This window comes from Heptranchias perlo, unplaced genomic scaffold (assembly GCF_035084215.1).
Source record: "Heptranchias perlo isolate sHepPer1 unplaced genomic scaffold, sHepPer1.hap1 HAP1_SCAFFOLD_910, whole genome shotgun sequence".
NCBI lineage: Eukaryota > Metazoa > Chordata > Chondrichthyes > Hexanchiformes > Hexanchidae > Heptranchias > Heptranchias perlo.
Window position 1 is genome coordinate 1 of NW_027139951.1, and position 17141 is coordinate 17141.

A 17141-nucleotide genomic window follows, 5' to 3' on the forward strand; every position below is an offset into this window, starting at 1 on the left:
TTGTGACCCTCACTCTCTGGTCTCCCTGTCCCTGAGATGTGATCCTCGCTCTCTGGTCTCCCTGTCCCTGGGATGTGATCCTCACTCTCGGTGTCCCTGAGATGTGACCCTCACTCTCTGGTCTCGGTGTCCCTGAGATGTGACCCTCACTCTCTGGTCTCGGTGTCCCTGAGATGTGACCCTCACTCTCGGTGTCCCTGAGATGTGACCCTCACTCTCGGTGTCCCGGAGATGTGATCCTCACTCTCGGTGTCCCGGAGATGTGATCCTCACTCTCGGTGTCCCGGAGATGTGATCCTCACTCTCCCTGTCCCTGGGATGTGACCCTCACTCTCTGGTCTCCCTGTCCCTGAGATGTGATCCTCGCTCTCTGGTCTCCCTGTCCCTGGGATGTGATCCTCACTCTCGGTGTCCCTGAGATGTGACCCTCACTCTCTGGTCTCGGTGTCCCTGAGATGTGACCCTCACTCTCTGGTCTCGGTGTCCCTGAGATGTGACCCTCACTCTCTGGTCTCGGTGTCCCTGAGATGTGATCCTCACTCTCGGTGTCCCTGAGATGTGATCCTCACTCTCGGTGTCCCTGGGATGTGATCCTCACTCTCTGTGTCCCTGAGATGTGACCCTCACTCTCTGTGTCCCTGAGATGTGACCCTCACTCTCTGGTCTTGGTGTCCCTGAAATGTGACCCTCACTCTCTGGTCTCGGTCTCCCTGGGATGTGACCCTCACCCTCGGGTCTCGGTCTCCCTGGGATGTGATCCTCACTCTCGGGTCTCGGTCTCCCTGGGATGTGATCCTCCCTCTCGGGTCTCCCTGTCCCTGGGAGGTGACTCTCACTCTCGGGTCTCCCTGTCCCTGGGACGTGATCCTCACTCTCTGGTCTCCCTGTCCCTGGGACGTGACCCTCACCCTTGGGTCTCCCTGTCCCTGGGACGTGACCCTCACCCTCGGGTCTCCCTGTCCCTGGGACGTGACCCTCACCCTCGGGTCTCCCTGTCCCTGGGACGTGACCCTCACCCTCGGGTCTCCCTGTCCCTGGGACGTGACCCTCACCCTCGGGTCTCCCTGTCCCTGGGACGTGACCCTCACCCTCGGGTCTCCCTGTCCCTGGGACGTGACCCTCACCCTCGGGTCTCCCTGTCCCTGGGACGTGACCCTCACCCTCGGGTCTCCCTGTCCCTGGGACGTGACCCTCACCCTCGGGTCTCCCTGTCCCTGGGACGTGACCCTCACCCTCGGGTCTCCCTGTCCCTGGGACGTGACCCTCACCCTCGGGTCTCCCTGTCCCTGGGACGTGACCCTCACCCTCGGGTCTCCCTGTCCCTGGGACGTGACCCTCACCCTCGGGTCTCCCTGTCCCTGGGACGTGACCCTCACCCTCGGGTCTCCCTGTCCCTGGGACGTGACCCTCACCCTCGGGTCTCCCTGTCCCTGGGACGTGACCCTCACCCTCGGGTCTCCCTGTCCCTGGGACGTGACCCTCACCCTCGGGTCTCCCTGTCCCTGGGACGTGACCCTCACCCTCGGGTCTCCCTGTCCCTGGGACGTGACCCTCACCCTCGGGTCTCCCTGTCCCTGGGACGTGACCCTCACCCTCGGGTCTCCCTGTCCCTGGGACGTGACCCTCACCCTCGGGTCTCCCTGTCCCTGGGACGTGACCCTCACCCTCGGGTCTCCCTGTCCCTGGGACGTGACCCTCACCCTCGGGGTCTCCCTGTCCCTGGGAGGAGACCCTCACCCTCGGGTCTCCCTGTCCCTGGGAGTTGACCCTCACCCTCGGGTCTCCCTGTCCCTGGGACGTGACCCTCACTCTCTGGTCTCCCTGTCCCTGGGACGTGACCCTCACCCTCGGGTCTCCCTGTCCCTGGGACGTGACCCTCACTCTCTGGTCTCCCTGTCCCTGGGACGTGACCCTCACCCTCGGGTCTCCCTGTCCCTGGGAGGTGACCCTCACCCTCGGGTCTCCCTGTCCCTGGGACGTGACCCTCACCCTCGGGTCTCCCTGTCCCTGGGACGTGACCCTCACCCTCGGGTCTCCCTGTCCCTGGGACGTGACCCTCACCCTCGGGTCTCCCTGTCCCTGGGACGTGACCCTCACCCTCGGGTCTCCCTGTCCCTGGGACGTGACCCTCACCGGCGGGGGTCCGTGTTACTGAGGCGTGACTCTCACTGGCGGGGGTCCGTGTTACTGTGATGTGATTCTCACTGGGATGTGATTCTCACTGGTGGGGGTCCGTGTTACTGTGATGTGATTCTCACTGGGATCTGATTCTAACTGGCGGGGGTCCGTGTTACTGTGATGTGATTCTCACTGGGATGTGATTCTCACTGGCGGGGGTCCGTGTTACTGTGATGTGATTCTCACTGGGATGTGATTCTAACTGGCGGGGGTCCGTGTTACTGGTCTCCCCGCTCCCCCTGCGCTCTGACCCCATCAGATGATGATTTGCTCTCTGTTTCAGGAGTTGCTCCATTCAGCGGAGCCACTACAGGTACAGGAGGTCGGATAAGGGACGTGCAGTGCACAGGCCGAGGGGCGTACGTGATCGCAGGGACTGCTGGATACTGCTTCGGGAATCTGCTGTGCCCAGGTACCAGGCCAGTGTCGGGTCCAGGGGGACAGTTCGCTGTGTAACTGGTGTCTGTCTCCATCACTGTCTGTAACAGGGTGTCAGTGTCTGGTGTCTGTCTCCATCACTGTCTGTAAAGGGGTGTCAGTGACTGGTGTCTGTCTCCATCACTGTCTGTAACAGGGTGTCAGTGACTGGTGTCTGTCTCCATCACTGTCTGTAACAGGGTGTCAGTGACTGGTGTCTGTCTCCATCACTGTCTGTAACAGGGTGTCAGTGTCTGGTGTCTGTCTCCATCACTGTCTGTAACAGGGTGTCAGTGTCTGGTGTCTGTCTCCATCACTGTCTGTAACAGGGTGTCAGTGTCTGGTGTCTGTCTCCATCACTGTCTGTAAAGGGGTGTCAGTGACTGCTGTCTGTCTCCATCACTGTCTGTAACAGGGTGTCAGTGACTGGTGTCTGTCTCCATCACTGTCTGTAACAGGGTGTCAGTGTCTGGTGTCTGTCTCCATCACTGTCTGTAACAGGGTGTCAGTGTCTGGTGTCTGTCTCCATCACTGACTGTAACAGGGTGTCAGTGACTGGTGTCTGTCTCCATCACTGTCTGTAACAGGGTGTCATTGTCTGGTGTCTGTCTCCATCACTGACTGTAACAGGGTGTCAGTGTCTGGGGTCTGTCTCCGTCCCAGGCTGGGGCCTGTCTCCGTCCCAGGCTGGGGCCTGTCTCCGTCCCAGGCTGGGGCCTGTCTCCGTCCCAGGCTGGGGCCTGTCTCCGTCCCAGGCTGGGGCCTGTCTCCGTCCCAGGCTGGGGCCTGTCTCCGTCCCAGGCTGGGGCCTGTCTCCGTCCCAGGCTGGGGCCTGTCTCCGTCCCAGGCTGGGGCCTGTCTCCGTCCCAGGCTGGGGCCTGTCTCCGTCCCAGGCTGGGGCCTGTCTCCGTCCCAGGCTGGGGCCTGTCTCCGTCCCAGGCTGGGGCCTGTCTCCGTCCCAGGCTGGGGCCTGTCTCCGTCCCAGGCTGGGGCCTGTCTCCGTCCCAGGCTGGGGCCTGTCTCCGTCCCAGGCTGGGGCCTGTCTCCGTCCCAGGCTGGGGCCTGTCTCCGTCCCAGGCTGGGGCCTGTCTCCGTCCCAGGCTGGGGCCTGTCTCCGTCCCAGGCTGGGGCCTGTCTCCGTCCCAGGCTGGGGCCTGTCTCCGTCCCAGGCTGGGGCCTGTCTCCGTCCCAGGCTGGGGCCTGTCTCCGTCCCAGGCTGGGGCCTGTCTCCGTCCCAGGCTGGGGCCTGTCTCCGTCCCAGGCTGGGGCCTGTCTCCGTCCCAGGCTGGGGCCTGTCTCCGTCCCAGGCTGGGGCCTGTCTCCGTCCCAGGCTGGGGCCTGTCTCCGTCCCAGGCTGGGGCCTGTCTCCGTCCCAGGCTGGGGCCTGTCTCCGTCCCAGGCTGGGGCCTGTCTCCGTCCCAGGCTGGGGCCTGTCTCCGTCCCAGGCTGGGGCCTGTCTCCGTCCCAGGCTGGGGCCTGTCTCCGTCCCAGGCTGGGGCCTGTCTCCGTCCCAGGCTGGGGCCTGTCTCCGTCCCAGGCTGGGGCCTGTCTCCGTCCCAGGCTGGGGCCTGTCTCCGTCCCAGGCTGGGGCCTGTCTCCGTCCCAGGCTGGGGCCTGTCTCCGTCCCAGGCTGGGGCCTGTCTCCGTCCCAGGCTGGGGCCTGTCTCCGTCCCAGGCTGGGGCCTGTCTCCGTCCCAGGCTGGGGCCTGTCTCCGTCCCAGGCTGGGGCCTGTCTCCGTCCCAGGCTGGGGCCTGTCTCCGTCCCAGGCTGGGGCCTGTCTCCGTCCCAGGCTGGGGCCTGTCTCCGTCCCAGGCTGGGGCCTGTCTCCGTCCCAGGCTGGGGCCTGTCTCCATTCAATATATTGCCAGGGACCTGTGCTTGAATCAGTTTCTGATGCCTGGTGTCCGTATCTCTCTTTTTCTCTCTCTCTGATGACTGGACGTGTGTGATTCTGACCTGGGTTCCTGCTCTCTCTCTCTCTCTCTGATGACTGGACGTGTGTGATTCTGACCTGGGTTCCTGCTCTCTCTCTGATGACTGGACATGTGTGATTCTGACCTGGGTTCCTGCTCTCTCTCTGATGACTGGACATGTGTGATTCTGACCTGGGTTCCTGCTCTCTCTCTCTCTCTCTCTCTCTCCGATGACTGGACGTGTGTGATTCTGACCTGGGTTCCTGCTCTCTCTCTCTCTCTCTCTCTCTCTTTCTCTGATGACTGGACGTGTGTGATTCTGACCTGGGTTCCTGCTCTCTCTCTCTCTCTCTGATGACTGGACGTGTGTGATTCTGACCTGGGTTCCTGCTCTCTCTCTGATGACTGGACATGTGTGATTCTGACCTGGGTTCCTGCTCTCTCTCTCTCTCTCTCTCTGATGACTGGACCTGTGTGATTCTGACCTGGGTTCCTGCTCTCTCTCTCTCTCTCTCTCTCTGATGGCTGGACGTGTGTGATTCTGACCTGGGTTCCTGCTCTCCCTCTCTCTCTCTGATGACTGGACCTGTGTGATTCTGACCTGGGTTCCTGCTCTCTCTCTCTCTCTCTCTCTCTCTCTCTCTCTCTCTCTGATGACTGGACCTGTGTGATTCTGACCTGGGTTCCTGCTCTCTCTCTCTCTCTCTCTCTGATGACTGGACGTGTGTGATTCTGACCTGGGTTCCTGCTCTCTCTCTCTCTGATGACTGGACCTGTGTGATTCTGACCTGGGTTCCTGCTCTCTCTCTCTCTGATGACTGGACCTGTGTGATTCTGACCTGGGTTCCTGCTCTCTCTCTCTCTGACGACTGGACGTGTGTGATTCTGACCTGGGTTCCTGCTCTCTCTCTCTCTCTCTCTCTCTCTGATGACTGGACGTGTGTGATTCTGACCTGGGTTCCTGCTCTCTCTCTCTCTGATGACTGGACCTGTGTGATTCTGACCTGGGTTCCTGCTCTCTCTCTCTCTCTCTCTCTCTCTCTGATGACTGGACGTGTGTGATTCTGACCTGGGTTCCTGCTCTCCTTCTCTCTGATGACTGGACGTGTGTGATTCTGACCTGGGTTCCTGCTCTCTCTCTCTCTCTCTCTCTCTCTCTCTCTGATGACTGGACGTGTGTGATTCTGACCTGGGTTCCTGCTCTCCCTCTCTCTGATGACTGGACGTGTGTGATTCTGACCTGGGTTCCTGCTCTCTCTCTCTCTCTCTCTCTCTGATGGCTGGACGTGTGTGATTCTGACCTGGGTTCCTGCTCTCCCTCTCTCTGATGGCTGGACCTGTGTGATTCTGACCTGGGTTCCTGCTCTCTCTCTCTCTCTCTCTCTCTCTGATGACTGGACGTGTGTGATTCTGACCTGGGTTCCTGCTCTCTCCCTCTCTCTGATGACTGGACCTGTGTGATTCTGACCTGGGTTCCTGCTCTCCCTCTCTCTCTCTCTCTGATGACTGGACGTGTGTGATTCTGACCTGGGTTCCTGCTCTCCCTCTCTCTCTCTGATGACTGGACGTGTGTGATTCTGACCTGGGTTCCTGCTCTCTCTCTCTCTCTCTCTCTCTCTGATGACTGGACGTGTGTGATTCTGACCTGGGTTCCTGCTTTCTCTCTCTCTGATGACTGGACGTGTGTGATTCTGACCTGGGTTCCTGCTCTCTCTCTGATGACTGGACGTGTGTGATTCTGACCTGGGTTCCTGCTCTCTTTTTCTCTGATGACTGGACGTGTGCAGGTTGTGAGTTGGAACTTTTGGTGCAGCCTCCATGTTCTGCCCAGGGTCAGGCTGCCATTCATTTTGAGTTCCAGTTCCAGCTCTGTCGATTAAAAGCATTGAGAGTGGATTTCTGTCAGTGCCGTGAGTTTAATGGTCCGGTGCTGGTATATGGTCAGACCAGCCCTCCTCGACCACCGCTCCCCCCGAGATCCCCACATGTACGCAGCAGTTAACCCGATTCACCTACTCTTTGTTTCCAGGGTATGAGCAGCCCTGGGAAGATCCAACCTTTGTTTATCCCGGGAATTTTGCACGGCCCCTGGAGGTGGCGATCGAGGCCAGTAACGGAGCTTCCGACTATGGCAACAAATTCGGAGAACCGGTCCTGGCAGGTAAGGAGCCCTGGGTCAGGTCCTGATAGGCGGGGACTCCTGGATCAGGTCAGGTCCTGATAGGCGGGGACTCCTGGATCAGGTCAGGTCCTGATAGGCGGGGTCTCCTGGATCAGGTTAGGTCCTGATAGGCGGGAACTCCTGGATCAGATCAGGGCCTGGTGGGCGGGAACTCCTGGATCAGATCAGGGCCTGGTGGGCGGGAACTCCTGGATCAGGCCAGGTCCTGGTGGGCGGGGACTCCTGGATCAGGCCAGGGCCTGGTGGGCGGGGACTCCTGGATCAGGCCAGGTCCTGGTGGGGCAGGGACTCCTGGATCAGGCCAGGTCCTGGTGGGCGGGGACTCCTGGATCAGATCAGGGCCTGGTGGGCGGGGACTCCTGGATCAGATCAGGCTCTGGTGGGCAGGGACTCCTGGATCAGGCCAAGTCCTGGTGGGCAGGGACTCCTGGATCAGATCAGGTCCTGGTGGGCAGGGACTCCTGGATCAGATCAGGTCCTGGTGGGCGGGGACTCCTGGATCAGATCAGGTCCTGGTGGGCGGGGGACTCCTGGATCAGATCAGGTCCTGGTGGGCGGGGACTCCTGGATCAGATCAGGCCCTGGTGGGCAGGGACTCCTGGATCAGGCCAAGTCCTGGTGGGCAGGGACTCCTGGATCAGGCCAAGTCCTGGTGGGCGGGGACTCCTGGATCAGATCAGGGCCTGGTGGGCGGGGACTCCTGGATCAGATCAGGTCCTGGTGGGCGGGGACTCCTGGATCAGGTCAGGGCCTGGTGGGCGGGGACTCCTGGATCAGATCAGGTCCTGGTGGGCGGGGACTCCTGGAACGGGCGGGGACTCGTTTCTCGATGTGGATTTGAACAGATCCCTTTGTGATTGCAGGATTTGCTCGGTCGTTCGGAATGCTGCTCCCTGGTGGGGAGAGGAGGGAGTGGGTTAAACCAATCATGTTCAGTGCTGGGCTCGGTGCCATTGAGGATCAACATGTCCAGAAGGAGCAGCCGGAGGCAGGTGGGTAGGGGGTGTGGGGGCCGCGAGGGGAGGGAGGGGTGGTGGGGGCGGGCGCTGGGGGAGGGAGCGGGGGGGGCCGTGGGCGGAGGGAGGGAGGGAGGGAGGGAGCGGGGGGGGCACGGGCGGAGGGAGGGAGCGGGGGGGGCACGGGCGGAGGGGGGATGGAGCGGTGGGGGGGAGGGAGCGGGGGGGTGCGTGGGCGGAGGAGGGGGGCCGGGGATGGGGATGGGGACCAGGCCGGGGGAGGATGCACGTGGTGATTGGAAGGGGCAGTCCAGCAACTGTCACGGGGGCAGTAGAGGCTCCTCGTCTTGTGACCCCTGCTCCTCGTCTTGTGACCCCTGCTCCTCGCCTTGTGACCCCTGCTCCTCGCCTTGTGACCCCTGCTCCTCGTCTTGTGACCCCTGCTCCTCGCCTTGTGACCCCTGCTCCTCGCCTTGTGACCCCTGCTCCTCGCCTTGTGACCCCTGCTCCTCGCCTTGTGACCCCTGCTCCTCGCCTTGTGACCCCTGCTCCTCGCCTTGTGACCCCTGCTCCTCGCCTTGTGACCCCTGCTCCTCGCCTTGTGACCCCTGCTCCTCGCCTTGTGACCCCTGCTCCTCGCCTTGTGACCCCTGCTCCTCGCCTTGTGACCCCTGCTCCTCGCCTTGTGACCCCTGCTCCTCGCCTTGTGACCCCTGCTCCTCGCCTTGTGACCCCTGCTCCTCGCCTTGTGACCCCTGCTCCTCGCCTTGTGACCCCTGCTCCTCGCCTTGTGACCCTGCTCCTCGCCTTGTGACCCCTGCTCCTCGCCTTGTGACCCCTGCTCCTCGCCTTGTGACCCCTGCTCCTCGCCTTGTGACCCCTGCTCCTCGCCTTGTGACCCCTGCTCCTCGCCTTGTGACCCCTGCTCCTCGCCTTGTGACCCCTGCTCCTCGCCTTGTGACCCCTGCTCCTCGCCTTGTGACCCCTGCTCCTCGCCTTGTGACCCCTGCTCCTCGCCTTGTGACCCCTGCTCCTCGCCTTGTGACCCCTGCTCCTCGTGACCCCCCGCACTGACCCGTGTATCTGTTTGCAGGCATGGATGTGGTGAAGATCGGTGGTCCAGTCTATCGAATCGGAGTGGGAGGAGGGGCTGCCTCCTCGATCCAGGTAAGACAGTCATCCACTTCATGGGCTGATCCCTGACACATGTCGTTGTGAGGGCGGGGAGGGGGAGGAGGGAGGAGGGAAGGTGCCGGAGGGGGTGTGGGGGCGGAGGGACGGTCCGGCCGGGGGGGTGTGGGGGGGGGGGGGGCGGAGGGACGGTCCGGCCGGGACCGCCGGGGGGTGTGGGGGGGGGGGGGGGGGGGCGGAGGGACGGTCCCGCCGGGGGGTGTGGGGGGGGGGGGGGGGGGCGGAGGGACGGTCCCGCCGGGGGGGGGGGGGGGCGGAGGGACGGTCCCGCCGGGGGGGGGGGGGGGCGGAGGGACGGTCCCGCCGGGGGGTGTGGGGGGGGGGGGGGGGGGGGCGGAGGGACGGTCCCGCCGGGGGGTGTGGGGGGGGGGGGGGGCGGAGGGACGGTCCGGCCGGGGGGTGGGGGGGGGGGCGGAGGGACGGTCCCGCCGGGGGGTGTGGGGGGGGGGGGCGGAGGGACGGTCCAGCCGGTGGGGGCGGAGGGACGGTCCGGCCGGGAGGTGTGGGGGGGGGGGGGGGCGGAGGGACGGTCCCGCCGGGAGGTGTGGGGGGGGGGGGGGGCGGAGGGACGGTCCCGCCGGTGGGGGCGGAGGGACGGTCCGGCCGGGAGGTGTGGGGGGGGGGGGGGGCGGAGGGACGGTCCCGCCGGGAGGTGTGGGGGGGGGGGGGGGCGGAGGGACGGTCCCGCCGGGAGGTGTGGGGGGGGGGGGCGGAGGGACGGTCCAGCCGGTGGGGGCGGAGGGACGGTCCGGCCGGGAGGTGTGGGGGGGGGGGGGGGCGGAGGGACGGTCCCGCCGGGAGGTGTGGGGGGGGGGGGGGGCGGAGGGACGGTCCCGCCGGGAGGTGTGGGGGGGGGGGGGGCGGAGGGACGGTCCCGCCGGGAGGTGTGGGGGGGGGGGGGGGCGGAGGGACGGTCCCGCCGGGAGGTGTGGGGGGGGGGGGGGGCGGAGGGACGGTCCCGCCTGGAGGTGTGTGGGGGGGGGCGGAGGGACGGTCCGGCCGGGAGGCTTTCTCTTGACGATACTTTACTGACTTCCTCGCCCCGCCCCAGGTACAGGGAGACAACTCAGCGGAGCTGGATTTCGGAGCGGTGCAGCGTGGTGATGCCGAGATGGAGCAGAAGATGAACCGAGCTCTTCGAGCTTGCATCGAGAGTCGGGACAGCAACCCCATCTGTAGCATCCATGACCAAGGAGCTGGAGGGAACGGTGTGTGGACAGAGGGTGGGGCTGCCGTCTGTCGGAGCTGGAAGGAATGGGATGAGCCGCAGACCGTGTGTGGGGAATGGGATGGGCCGCAGACCGTGTGTTGGGAATGGGATGGGCCGGAGACCGTGTGTTGGGAATGGGATGGGCCGGAGACCCTGTGTTGGGAATGGGATGGGCCGGAGACCGTGTGTTGGGAATGGGATGGGCCGGAGACAGTGTGTTGGGAATGGGATGAGCCGCAGACCGTGTGTTGGGAATGGGATGGGCCGCAGACCGTGTGTTGGGAATGGGATGGGCCGCAGACCGTGTGTTGGGAATGGGATGGGCCGGAGACAGTGTGTTGGGAATGGGATGGGCCGGAGACAGTGTGTTGGGAATGGGATGGGCCGGAGACCGTGTGTTGGGAATGGGATGGTCTGGAGACAGTGTGTTGGGAATGGGATGGGCCGGAGACAGTCTGTTGGGAATGGGATGGTCTGGAGACAGTGTGTTGGGAATGGGATGGGCCGGAGACCCTGTGTTGGGAATGGGATGGGCCGGAGGCCGCGTGTTGGGAATGGGATGGGCCGGAGGCCGCGTGTTGGGAATGGGATGGACTGGAGGCCGCGTGTTGGGAATGGGATGGACCGGAGGCCGCGTGTTGGGAATGGGATGGACCGGAGGCCGCGTGTTGGGAATGGGATGGACTGGAGGCCGCGTGTTGGGAATGGGATGGACCGGAGGCCGCGTGTTGGGAATGGGATGGACCGGAGGCCGTGTGTTGGGAATGGGATGGGCCGGAGACCGCGTGTTGGGAATGGGATGGGCCGGAGTCTCTGTGGGGTTGGAAAATAGGGATAATGCTACAACAAAGAAATAGGCCATTCGGCAGGATAGGGCCAGACCAGTGATTTTATTCTCCAGACGACTAAATGGGAAGGGTTTTAATTATTGGGATTGTGTACAGTGGGAGTGAATGGGAAGGGATTGTGTAGAGTGGGAGTGAATGGGAAGGGGTTTAATTATTGGGATTGTATACAGTGGGAGTGAATGGGAAGGGGTTTAATTATTGGGATTGTGTACAGTGGGAGTGAATGGGAAGGGGTTTAATTATTGGGATTGTGTACAGTGGGAGTGAATGGGAAGGGGTTTAATGATTGGGATTGTGTACAGTCGGAGTGAATGGGAAGGGGTTTAATTATTGGGATTGTGTAGAGTGGGAGTGAATGGGAAGGGGTTTAATTATTGGGATTGTGTAGAGTGGGAGTGAATGGGAAGGGGTTTAATTATTGGGATTGTGTAGTTTGGGAGTGAATGGGAAGGGGTTTAATTATTGGGACTGTGGACAGTGGGAGTGAATGGGAAGGGGTTTAATTATTGGGACTGTGTACAGTGGGAGTGAATGGGAAGGGGTTTAATTATTGGGATTGTGTACAGTGGGAGTGAATGGGAAGGGGTTTATTATTGGGATTGTGTAGTTTGGGAGTGAATGGGAAGGGGTTTAATTATTGGGATTGTGTACAGTGGGAGTGAATGGGAAGGGGTTTAATTATTGGGACTGTGTACAGTGGGAGTGAATGGGAAGGGGTTTAATTATTGGGATTGTGTACAGTGGGAGTGAATGGGAAGGGGTTTAATTATTGGGATTGTGTAGAGTGGGAGTGAATGGGAAGGGGTTTAATTATTGGGATTGTGTAGAGTGGGAGTGAATGGGAAGGGGTTTAATTATTGGGATTGTGTCGAGTGGGAGTGAATGCGAAGGGGTTTAATTATTGGGATTGTGTAGTGGGAGTGAATGGGAAGGGGTTTCATTATTGGGATTGTGTGGATTGGGAGTGAATGGGAAGGGGTTTAATTATTGGGATTGTGTACAGTGGGAGTGAATGGGAAGGGGTGTAATTATTGGGATTGTGTACAGTGGGAGTGAATGGCGTTCCATTCACCAGCTTGCTTTCAGTTGATTTTATACCGACACTTCACCTGATATGTTGAGCTGAGAGTTTCTTTCTGTCCGTTAGGTAACGTGTTGAAGGAACTGAGTGAACCGGCAGGGGCTTCGATTTACACCAGCAAATTCAAGGTATGTGGGTGGGTGGGTTACATTTTAATATAATGTGTCCGTGTTCGGCTCATTGGATGGAGCGGAGGCCTCACAGGACTGTCGGTGAATGGGCTTCGTGTGTTCACACATTCTCCTGACCTTGTTCTCTGTGATTTGAGGTGGGTGATCTGACTCTGGGTGTGTTGTGTGTTCACACATTCCCTGACCTTGTTCCCCCTGATTTAAGGTGGGTGATCTGACTCTGGGTGTGTTGTGTGTTCACACATTCCCCTGACCTTGTTCTCTCTCTGATTTAAGGTGGGTGATCTGACTCTGGGTGTGTTGTGTGTTCACACATTCCCCTGACCTTGTTCTCTCTGATTTGAGGTGGGTGATCTGACTCTGGGTGTGTTGTGTGTTCACACATTCCCCTGACCTTGTTCTCTCTGATTTGAGGTGGGTGATCTGACTCTGGGTGTGTTGTGTGTTCACACATTCCCCTGACCTTGTTCTCTCTGATTTAAGGTGGGTGATCTGACTCTGGGTGTGTTGTGTGTTCACACATTCCCCTGACCTTGTTCTCTCTCTGATTTAAGGTGGGTGATCTGACTCTGGGTGTGTTGTGTGTTCACACATTCCCCTGACCTTGTTCTCTCTCTGATTTGAGGTGGGTGATCTGACTCTGGGTGTGTTGTGTGTTCACACATTCCCCTGACCTTGTTCTCTCTCTGATTTGAGGTGGGTGATCTGACTCTGGGTGTGTTGTGTGTTCACACATTCCCCTGACCTTGTTCTCTCTGATTTGAGGTGGGTGATCTGACTCTGGGTGTGTTGTGTGTTCACACATTCCCCTGACCTTGTTCTCTCTGATTTAAGGTGGGTGATCTGACTCTGGGTGTGTTGTGTGTTCACACATTCCCCTGACCTTGTTCTCTCTCTGATTTAAGGTGGGTGACCCGACCCTGAGTGTTCTTGAACTGTGGGGAGCCGAGTACCAGGAGACGAACGCTCTCCTGATGCGGTCGAAAGACTCTGCCTTTCTCCGTGCAGTCTGTGAACGCGAGAAGTGTCCTGTCGACTTTGTGGGTAAAATAACAGGAGATGGAAAGGTGAGTAAATTAGTGGATTTATCGACAGCCAGATATTGCTGTACAGGGGGTCCCGGGGAGTGATTGAACAGGGGTGGGGGGGGGTCCCGGGGGCTGATTACACAGGGGTGGGGGGGGTCCCGGGGGCTGATTGAACAGGGGTGGGGGGGTCCCGGCGGGGTGATTGTACAGGTGTGGGGGGGGGTCCCGGGGGCTGATTGTACAGGGGTGGGGGGGGTCCCGGGGAGTGATTGAACAGGGGTGGGGGGGTTTCCGGGGGCTGATTACACAGGGGTGGGGGGGGTCCCGGGGGCTGATTGAACAGGGGTGGGGGGGTCCCGGCGGGGTGATTGTACAGGGGTGGGGGGGGGTCCCGGGGGCTGATTGTACAGGGGTGGGGGGGGTCCCGGGGGCTGATTGAACAGGGGTGGGGGGTCCCGGCGGGGTGATTGTACAGGTGTGGGGGGGTCCCGGCGGGGTGATTGTACAGGGGTGGGGGGGGTCCCGGGGCTGATTGTACAGGGGTGGGGGGGTCCCGGGGGCTGATTGAACAGGGGTGGGGGGTCCCGGCGGGGTGATTGAACAGGGGTGGGGGGGTCCCGGCGGGGTGATTGGACGGGGTGGGGGGGTCCCGGGGCTGATTGAACAGGTGTGGGGGGGTCCCGGCGGGGTGATTGTACAGGGGTGGGGGGGGGTCCCGGGGGCTGATTGTACAGGGGTGGGGGGGGGGTCCCGGGGGCTGATTGTACAGGGGTGGGGGGGGTCCCGGGGGTCTGATTGAACAGGGGTGGGGGGGGGTCCCGGGGGCTGATTGTACAGGGGTGGGGGGGGTCCCGGGGGCTGATTGAACAGGGGTGGGGGGTCCCGGCGGGGTGATTGTACAGGTGTGGGGGGGTCCCGGCGGGGTGATTGTACAGGGGTGGGGGGGGGTCCCGGCGGGGTGATTGAACAGGTGTGGGGGGGGTCCCGGCGGGGTGATTGAACAGGGGTGGGGGGTCCCGGCGGGGTGATTGAACAGGGGTGGGGGGTCCCGGCGGGGTGATTGAACAGGTGTGGGGGGGTCCCGGCGGGGTGATTGGACGGGGTGGGGGGGTCCCGGGGCTGATTGAACAGGTGTGGGGGGGTCCCGGCGGGGTGATTGGACGGGGTGGGAGGTCCCGGGGGCTGATTGGACGTGGGGGGTCGTGTGTGCCGGGTTGTGATTGGACGGCAAGGGGGTCGGGTGTGCCGGGGGGTGATTGGACGGGGGGGGGTGCCGGGGGCTGATTGGACTGAATGTAATGACTGACTTACAGATCGTTCTGATTGATGATCGGAGGAATTCGGTGAAATCAGAGATCGCCCATCACAAACAGACTGAATTCTCGTCACGTCCTGTGGACCTAGAGCTCGAGTGGGTCCTGGGAAAAATGCCACAGAAGGTGAGGAAAGGGAATTGGATTCTACAGGATGTTATGGACATGCCTTTAACAAACAGCGAGAGTTCAGAACCAGCACACAGCGATGGGTTGAGAGAAGTGCTTCTCTCTGGTTCCACATCGATAAGGTTGGGAAATGCCAGTCTGGTGCAGTGAGCACAACTGAGAGACATTGGAGCAAATGGCAAAGGAACTGAGACCGGTGGGGGAATGGAGAGAGAGAGAGAGAGAGAGAGAGTATCACTGGGGAATGGAGAGAGAGAGAGAGAGAGAGAGAGTATCTCACTGGGGAATGGAGAGAGAGAGAGTATCTCACTGGGGAATGGAGAGAGAGAGAGAGAGAGTGTATCTCACTGGGGAATGGAGAGAGAGAGAGAGAGAGAGAGAGAGTATCTCACTGGGGAATGGAGAGAGAGAGTATCTCACTGGGGAATGGAGAGAGAGAGTATCTCACTGGGGAATGGAGAGAGAGAGTATCTCACTGGGGAATGGAGAGAGAGAGTATCTCACTGGGGAATGGAGAGAGAGAGTATCTCACTGGGGAATGGAGAGAGAGAGAGAGAGAGTGTCTCACTGGTGGGAATGGAGAGTGAGAGTATCTCACTGGTGGGAATGCAGAGTGAGAGTGTATCTCACGGGTGGGAATGGAGAGTGAGAGAGTATCTCACTGGGGAATGGAGAGAGAGAGAGAGAGTATCTCACTGGGGAATGGAGAGAGAGAGTATCTCACTGGGGAATGGAGAGAGAGAGTATCTCACTGGGGAATGGAGAGAGAGAGAGAGAGAGAGTGTCTCACTGGTGGGAATGGAGAGTGAGAGTATCTCACTGGTGGGAATGCAGAGTGAGAGAGTATCTCACGGGTGGGAATGGAGAGTGAGAGAGTATCTCACTGGTGGGAATGGAGAGTGAGAGAGTATCTCACTGGTGGGAATGGAGAGTGAGAGAGTATCTCACTGGTGGGAATGGAGAGTGAGAGAGTATCTCACTGGTGGGAATGGAGAGTGAGAGAGTATCTCACTGGTGGGAATGGAGAGAGAGAGAGAGAGTATCTCACTGGTGGGAATGGAGAGAGAGAGTATCTCACTGGGGAATGGAGAGAGAGAGAGAGAGAGTGTCTCACTGGGGAATGGAGAGAGGGAGAGTGTCTCACTGGGGAATGGAGAGAGGGAGAGTATCTCACTGGGGAATGGAGAGAGGGAGAGTATCTCACTGGGGAATGGAGAGAGGGAGAGTATCTCACTGGTGGGAACATAAGAAATTGGAGCAGGAGTAGGCCAATCGGCCCCTCGAGCCTGCTCCGCCATTCAATAAGATCATGGCTGATCTGATCCCAACCACAAATCTAAAGAACACAAGAAGTCGGAGCAGGACCCGGCCACACAGCCCCTGGGCCCTCTCCGCCACCCACAGGGCATTGACCGATCCGAACTCAGCTTCATGTCCAATTTCCTGCCCGCTCCCCATAACCCCTAATTCCCTTTACTTCTCGGAAACCGTCTATTTCTGTTTTAAATTTATCTAATGATGTAGCTTCCACAGCTTCCTGGGGCAGCAAATTCCACAGATCTACTACCCTCTGAGTGAAGAAGTTTCTCCTCATCTCAGTTTTGAAAGAGCAGCCCCTTATTCTAAGATTATGCCCCCTAGTTCTAGTTTCACCCATCTTTGGGAACATCCTTACTGCATCCACCCGATCAAGCCCCTTCACAATCTTATATGTTTCAATAAGATCGCCTCTCATTCTTCTGAACTCCAATGAGTAGAGTCCCAATCTACTCAACCTCTCCTCATATGTCCGCCCCCTCATCCCCGGGATTAACCGAGTGAACCTTCTTTGTACTGCCTCGAGAGCAAGTATGTCTTTTCTTAAGTATGGAGACCAAAACTGTATGCAGTATTCCAGGTGCGGTCTCACCAATACCCTATATAACTGCAGCAATACCTCCTTGTTTTTATATTCTATCCCCCTAGCAATAAAAGCCAACATTCCGTTGGCTTTCTTGATCACCTGCTGCACCTGCATACCAACTTTTTGATTTTCTTGCACTAGGACCCCCAGATCCCTTTGTACTGCAGTACTTTCCAGTCTCTCGCCATTAAGAAAATAACTTGCTCTCTGATTTTTCCTGCCAAAGTGCATAACCTCACATTTTCCAATATTATATTGCATCTGCCAAATCTCCGCCCACTCACCCAGCCTGTCTATATCCCCTTGCAGGTTTTTTATGTCCTCCTCACTCTCTACTTTCCCTCCCATCTTTGTATCATCTGCAAATTTTGATATGTTGCACTCGGTCCCCTCCTCCAAATCGTTAATATAGATTGTAAAGAGTTGGGGACCCAGCACCGACCCCTGTGGAACACCACTGGTTACTGGTTGCCAGTCCGAAAATGAACCATTTATCCCAACTCTCTGCTTCCTGTTCGATAACCAATCCTCCACCCATGCCAGAATATTACCCCCAATCCCGTGATTTTTTATCTTAAGTAATAATCTTTTATGTGGCACCTTGTCGAATGCCTTCTGGAAGTCTAAATACACTACGTCCACTGGTTCCCCTTTATCCAC

General features: G+C 59.7%; 1 protein-coding gene across 1 annotated transcript in view; it reads left to right on the plus strand.

The window, feature by feature from the left end:
- Positions 1–2461: 2461 nt before the first annotated feature.
- LOC137319862 (phosphoribosylformylglycinamidine synthase-like) overlaps positions 2462–17141 on the plus strand; it is a gene marked incomplete at its 5' end in the record, with an annotated part of 70887 nt that continues 56207 nt past the window's right edge. The window contains 8 exons of the mRNA XM_067981774.1: positions 2462–2590; positions 6539–6670; positions 7555–7683; positions 8741–8814; positions 9890–10046; positions 12044–12105; positions 13014–13175; positions 14450–14575. Coding sequence (XP_067837875.1) covers positions 2462–2590; positions 6539–6670; positions 7555–7683; positions 8741–8814; positions 9890–10046; positions 12044–12105; positions 13014–13175; positions 14450–14575 — 971 coding nt within the window. The remainder of the gene's footprint in view (positions 2591–6538; positions 6671–7554; positions 7684–8740; positions 8815–9889; positions 10047–12043; positions 12106–13013; positions 13176–14449; positions 14576–17141) is intronic.